General features: G+C 34.4%; 1 protein-coding gene across 3 annotated transcripts in view; it reads right to left on the bottom strand.

Annotated features, from left to right (window-relative positions):
- Positions 1 to 7,535, bottom strand: part of LOC310737645 (leucine-rich repeat and fibronectin type-III domain-containing protein 2-like) — a 133,727-nt gene that overhangs the window by 47,977 nt on the left and 78,215 nt on the right. The window contains exon 3 of one of the 3 annotated variants that reach the window (XM_083562102.1): positions 5,876 to 6,020. The exons of the other annotated variants lie outside the window; for them this stretch is intronic. Coding sequence (XP_083418228.1) covers positions 5,876 to 6,020 — 145 coding nt within the window. The remainder of the gene's footprint in view (positions 1 to 5,875; positions 6,021 to 7,535) is intronic. 3 annotated transcript variants of the gene reach the window in all.

Here is a 7,535-nt window from a genome sequence, read left to right on the forward strand (position 1 = left end):
ATAAAGGAAGCACAAGAAGATCTCCTATCTTAGAAATGTGCAGAAAAAAACATAAAATATATTTTCTAGATATCAAAATTCTATTTATTCTATTTTTATAAATACATTTTTTCTGAATTATAAAAGTAATCACAGTATTATTTTACAGATGAAAAACAAATACAAAATGATACACAAAATGAAAGATCTTTTCCCACAGTATTGCCTACAGCCATGTTATCTTTTAAGTTTTCTTTCTTTTTAATTTTTTTTTTTACTAAATGCACTGTTTCATACATGACCTTGACCTACATTCATATTTAAACAGATGCAGCCTTTTTTTCCCCATTCAGCACAAAAAATAATGCAAAGATTCTCCAGAGCAATGTATCCACAGGCAGATTTTTATCTGTGAACATGCCTGCTTTGAAGAGACAATCAATGAGTAAGTTGATAGCAGATCAAAAGTAATTATGTTGGACATTTAACAGCGTTCAGAATATGGGAAGAAAATATTCTGAACCCAATCAACTACTGTATATCTTATAATTGTGTGAGATTTTATTCATGGGCTGAAAGTAGTCTAAATGTCAGTTCTGCTGCATACTGCAACTTTGTGAATACCTTGCCAAGATGAAAATGGTGTAGTCTGGCACCTAAAGCAAATGATTAAAAGGATGTTTATTTACTATATTTTTGCAGGTTGTGGGTAAAGAAGACAACAGTAAAAGAGGTACTTAATAGGCATCCAGCAAATTTTGGATTAATAACAGATTAGCTGCAATCCCATGAGGGTATGTTGCATGTTAGAATCTGCTGTGAGTGTTAGTGATGGTGTATTTGAAGGGGAAAATGAGCCTGTCAAATGCAAGATCTAGTTGGGCAAACACTCAAGCACATATGCACACACACACACACACACACACACACACACACACACACACACACACACACACACACACACACACACACACACACACACACACATATATACATGTAGAAGCAGACGCCTCAATGTGCCTTTGATCCATAAAACATGAAGTTCATTAGGTTCGCACACGCACACGCACACACACACACACACACACACACACACACACACACACACACACACACACACACAACTAATTAAACATTTCCGGACACAGGAAGGAAATGTCAGCAAGAACAGAGGCTTTCACAAACAACAACAGAATGTTTTGCAGTTTGTGACTATGGATTCTTAAATGATTCCTTGTTTTCCAAAGCTACTGTCTTCAGGATTCGTAAAACATGTGACTATCCAATGAGAATGAAATAAAGAATGACAATGAAGTAGCAATTACTTTTAACATTACAGCTCATGGAAGTCTATTTCTAGAAATGAAATAGAAAACAAATCATGCACATGTGACCCCAAATTAAGCACTATGTACAGGTAAAATTGTGTTTCCACATTAATGTGACAAGATAATGAATACTTAGAGGCATCCTCTTAACCGGTCACCTTAATAAATATTCTAGCACTTCCCTCACTGAATAACACAACCCTTCGCTTTACTCTGGAGTCTTACATTTAAAAAGTTCTCATAAAAACATTAAAAGTTTAAAATGTTATCCTGTAATACACTAAAAACTCTTTTACTCTTAAGCGACAAGCAGCATGACTTTTTTCACAAACCCATAAAGATAAGTTAAATGGATTCAATACATATTGATGTATAACCTGCACCAGCAAAGACAGATTACCAGATTTTATCACACAGTTTGTAAAGATAAACAACTATAGCGCTTATGATTAAGATAGACATGTGGAAACTTAATGCACTAATCCTTTCCATCTATGATGTGAGATTTTTACCAAAGGTATAATCCTGTCTCTCTCTAGGACGTTTTTGGAGGATCATCAGCGATGTTCACAATCCAAAGCGCATCTTGTTTAACTTGGGTGCCTTTTTTGTAGGCCTCTGTTTCACCTACAGTATATCTGGTGATCTCTCAGGATTGTTATGGAGTGGAACAAGGACGATGTCGAAAGTTGCCCCCATACCAGTTCTGGCTGTCATTTGTTGAGTTGTTGAACAGTTGCATTTTTATAGTTTGAACTGATTGAGCTGGATTCCCTGCTTGCATGTTGATTACACAACCCCAGAGTTTGTGAGAGAACCCAGCATAACTAACAATCCATTATTCTCTTTCTGAAATCAAGCTGGTGTATGATCCTGACACACATGGCCTGCTGTGGATCACTTTGAAGAAAAACCTTGCCAAATCAATGCCAAATGGTTCCTATAAAACAAATATCACAGTGCTATCACAGCCTAATTAAATATATAATGAGTGGGGACCTTTGAAGCAGTTGCAGAAACACTACCATAGTTATAGTTTGTTGAGTTCTACCTGAACTTATTGCTTTTCCATTTTATGTCTTATGAAAGAATCTGATCAAAAATTCTAGCAAGCAAAGTCGCATAAATGTGTTATGCTTATTTACTGAATATATTGCAGAAGAAAACGTGATGATTAAAACCCTTAAAAGAAAAGAATCCGTCTTGAAAAATTCACTCCATCATCAGCTAACATAATCCTTTATATTAAATAACTATTCAATATACAGACAGCACTCCGGCTTTGATGCTATTCTTAATCATTCCTTACATCTGGAGATATGCGCAAATGCAAAAAAGATATCTCGGCCGATTTCATTAACGACACGTCGCGTTTGAGCAAACAACCCCCCCCCACTCATCTTTCCTCCATTGCTCTCCCCTACTCTGTCTTTCATTAACTACTTAATAAGCATCACAGCCCAAAACATGTTTACCACAAACAGTTATGAAGAGCAGGAACAAAATGCCATCAAAAGAACACTTTTTTAAACACACAGTCAATAGCTCTGTTTCAAACTGCATGCGACCGTAATAAAACAAACGGTCAAAGCGGTAGCCAAGGGTCCACCATTTCTAAAACGGATATACAAAAAAGATAATATAACAAAAAGCTTCATGTATTGGGTAGTTGCATTGGGGCCTCTTAGTGGTTAAAATAATAGAAAAAAAATAATAATTATAAAAAATATAATAATAATAATAATAATAATTAAATTGACGCATTTAATATGAAGCGTTTGTATTAATATGTGTGGGAAAAAAACAAAAAACGAGTATTCTGTTGTAATAAAATTGATTAAACAAATCCTCTCTTTCTTTCTATTAATATTATTAAATATAAAAATATTAGGGCGGGGGCCTTGACAGCCCGATCCCTGGACACAGAGAAGTGTCTGGGGACTCTGCTTAGACTGCTGCCCCCGCGACCCGAATTACGGATAAGCGGGAGAAGATGAAATGAAATGAAGTGAAATAAAATATAAATTGTTTAACTAGCAAGTTAGCATCTAGTGTAAGTGCTAGACTAACACACACACATTCAGCTGCTAGCTCATTACTGCTAGATATGACCACAGTAGCATGTTGAATTTAAAGATATTCACCAGCAATGTAGCTGAAACCCAAATCACCTACAATTGATTTCCCAGCTAGAGCAACCCAGCCCAGATGATCAAACGCAATTTCATTTTCTGTTTTTCTATTGATTATTTCCTTATTCACGTTCAATAATTTTGAATATATTGTTTATTAAGCTGCTTTTTCATATTCATAACAATTAAATAAGACTTCTGTGTATTCTTTAATATAAAGTTATATGATTGATGTGGTTAAATAAACTATAATGTTGAAGCATACATAGACAACTTTGTGGAAAAACCACAAGGTGTCCACAAACCTTTGTCATTCAATGTTTCTGAAGTCCTTGTAAATCCTGCTTTTGCAAACATTTACACACATCCTTGCACAAAAAAAAACTTGATAAATGAGGCTCATTGTTAAGGATGTGTGGCAGTGTATCAGTCATTCTACACAATATTAACTATAAAAAGCCAACATTGTTGTGCTCATACTGTATGAAACTCATGAATTTGTGCTTTCAACATAAAGCAAACCAAATATACACACAATCTATTAATTTTTTTAATTGGTTACTGAAGTGAAAATGTAGATGTTAAGAACTTGACAAAGGCCCAATGTATGGTCATTTGTATTAGTGATTTACTACATAGATATAACTCATTTGTTGATTTGTTAATTTTTTATTAATCAATTCAGATACACTGGATTTAAGGTTCGAATACACCCTGGAAAGAATAGCAGTTTATCAAAGAGCACACATTCACAGAATTAGGGGCTTAAATTAACTAGTCCACCTAAATGAACATGTTTGGAAGTTACAAGGAAATTTATGAACCCAGTAGAAGCCCGTGTGCTACAGTAGGTAACCCAAAGGGATGAGTTGTACGGCTGAAATCAGCAAAAATTATAACAAAACTTCGAACAATTTAGACTTTTTAATTTGTCAATGCTAAAAGCATGCACAATTCACTGTACAAAGGTAGCACGTGGTTTGGCAAGAAAGCCTAAATAAACTGGAACACACCCTTGTTATAATCATTATTCATTCCAAAAAGCTGTTACCCTTAATCTCAACTTCTCTTTATCCATATGCCAAAGTTATCTACCTTCCTCTCGCATGCTGTCTCTCAGTTAAGTACAGCAGTCAATGGAGGCATATTACTCAATCTCCCTTTCTAATAATAAGAGCCAAATTCTCCTGGTGAAGAGCCTAAAGCACTAAAGCACAGTGAATTCGAATTGATTGAGGAAAAGTGGGATAGGAAAAGGAAATTCATTCACAGAGAAGGTCGATCGTTAGCATGAGCAGATCGTTTTTGGGTTCAGCTGCTGGCAGAGCACATTAATAATGCAACACAAAAAGCTGTGTCTCGTGGCGTGATATTTTCCTCATTTTTCCTTTTTAAACCTCTATTGGCACAGGAAGAATATTCACCAGGAGGGTTAAAACTGCAGGCTAGTGCAATCTGAAAACGTGCAACGCGTTACTGTGGGACATTAAGAACACTAATGGGGGTAGTAATTGCAGCGGTAATGGCGATTTTAAATTCCTTAGATAAATCTGATTGATCACTTCAGTCCTGAACATTAAGTGTTAATGAGTTTCTAAAAGCAATATTATGTGCAATGGACTGGCGTCTCCAACCAGGGTGTATTTGCGCAATATGCCCAGTGTTCCCATGATATGCTCAAGAACCATTGCAACTCTGATCATGGTGAAATTGTATACTGAAAATATACAAAATATATATTTCTGTCATCATCCTATTAAAAATATATATATCTCGGCTGTCTCTGTTCTGTTCAGGTCAAATTGAGCCTTTTACTAAAAATGCAAACATATTAAACATTTTACCTAACATGAACAAGACATTTTAATATACATCCCACAGCCTAGATTAACTGTTGTTTCTTTACTGAATGCTGCACAACACAACATTCTTAAAATAAATGAGCCCTGCACATTGTTAGCACAAATATATGATTTTAGAAAATTCATCCAAAAGACATCATTTTCATTCAGTGATTTCTCACATAGCAAGATGATGCATTAATCTGTCTCAGTGTTAAATATGTAATATATGTTGCAATAATATGTTGATTAATAAAGATAAATAAATAAAAATAAGTGGAAATACAAGACACCGAGCCATTATCCATTATATATATATATATATATATATATATATATATATAAATATATGTATAAAATCAGCCTGAGAAACACTATTATTGAATAGTTGAAAATATAATTGTTAAAAATATAATAAAAGAACAGGGTGATAAAAAGCTCTAGAACAATACAGTGTGTGTACCCAAAATTTAATAATATTATTAAGTAGTGTTATTCATTAAAAGGTAATACAATTAACAGTGTTATTATTATTATTTATACGATGTTTAAAGAGTTTGTTATAGAGAAGAGCAAAGAAAAGCAGCGGCAGTACCGGGAAAGTCTATAGAATCCAAGAAGTCCTTAAAGAAAGGTAAGTATAGCAAATCCGTAGAAAGCCAGGGGATGGCAAAGTCCACACAGTCTGATAGAACAGGTAGATCCACAAATAGAGTCCTATGGTGTTCTTCCAGCATAACCTGTGAGAACGGGCAAAGGTTCTGAGGAAAAGAGAGCTGTAAGTAGGCCTGGTGCTGATGAGCGGCAGGTTTGAAAGGAGAGGCAAGGCTAGTGGTTCCCTGACAGTTATAGATGTCTTATTTCAATAGAGTATACAGCGTCATAATCTGACAATTCAAAGAAAATAAAAGAGCTAATGCTGTTTGTCAGCTAGAGCCTTCAGATAGATTTCAGTTTTCGGTGAATTTTTCTTAAATGCACAAAGACTCTGTTTCAGTTTTAAATCAAGGATTCTCCAGTAATAAGGATCAGTTCAGTATGACAAAGCCTGTGGGGACTGTCAACACTGACAATGAAATACAATCCTCTCGGCCTTGTTTTGCCTGGCCAGAAAAGGCAACTTAGCTCAGGCAGAATGCAAGTCTGCTGATTAAAAACAAAGATGAGGCTGTGGCTTTGATCAACCCCTGCAGCTTCCAGCCCTGCTAATGGATTCCTCCTTTAACAAGGTCGATATCAAGAGAAGAAACATTTGCTGCTAAGCTCTGAACTGTTCGAGTTTAACCCCTTGTAGAAATGTGACATTTTGGGATTAATATATAGACAATATTATTGTCATATTATCTTATTTCTAACCTGGGAAATGAAATGTTATTGGTCAGAGGGGATAGCACAATGGTGTATGGAGTTTAATATGTTCTTTCTGTGTACACAAGGTCCTCCAGGTTCTCTAGGTTCCTCCCAAAACCATGCTAGTATATACATGAACTGGCTACTGTTCTTGCCAAGTGTGTAGGTTTGCAGGTTCTGCTGTCCCATTCATGATGTGTTCTCACCTCATACCCAGCCTTCTAAAATGTCCTTGATCAGTATAGACTGAATACTGACGATGAATGAATGGAAATGGAAATATATGTACTAGGTATATATCAATATACTGTATCTATTTCTGTCAATGAAAAAAAATACAGTACATTGTTTTTAGTAAGTAATATAAATAAAAAAATAATTTTATATATATATATATATATATATATATATATATATATATATATATATATATATATATATATATATATATATATATATACAGTACAGACCAAAAGTTTATATATATTATATATACAGTACAGACCAAAAGTTTGGACACACCTGCTCATTCAAAGAGTTTTCTTTATTTTCATGACTATGAAAATTGTAGAGTCACACTGAAGGCATCAAAACTATGAATTAACACATGTGGAATTATATACATAAAAAAGTGAACTAAAAATATGTCATATTGTAGGTTCTTCAAAGTAGGCATCAAGAGAATGCCAAGCGTGTGCAAAGCAGTAATCTAAGCAAAAGGTGGCTACTTTGAAGAACCTACAATATGACATATTTTCAGTTGTTTCACACTTCTTTGTTATGTATATAAATCCACATGTGTTAATTCATAGTTTTGATGCCTTCAGTGTGACTCTACAATTTTCAACTTTTGGTCTGTACTATATATATATATATATATATATATATATATATATATATATATA

This window comes from Silurus aristotelis (assembly GCF_946808225.1).
Source record: "Silurus aristotelis genome assembly, chromosome: 15".
Lineage (NCBI taxonomy): Eukaryota > Metazoa > Chordata > Actinopteri > Siluriformes > Siluridae > Silurus > Silurus aristotelis.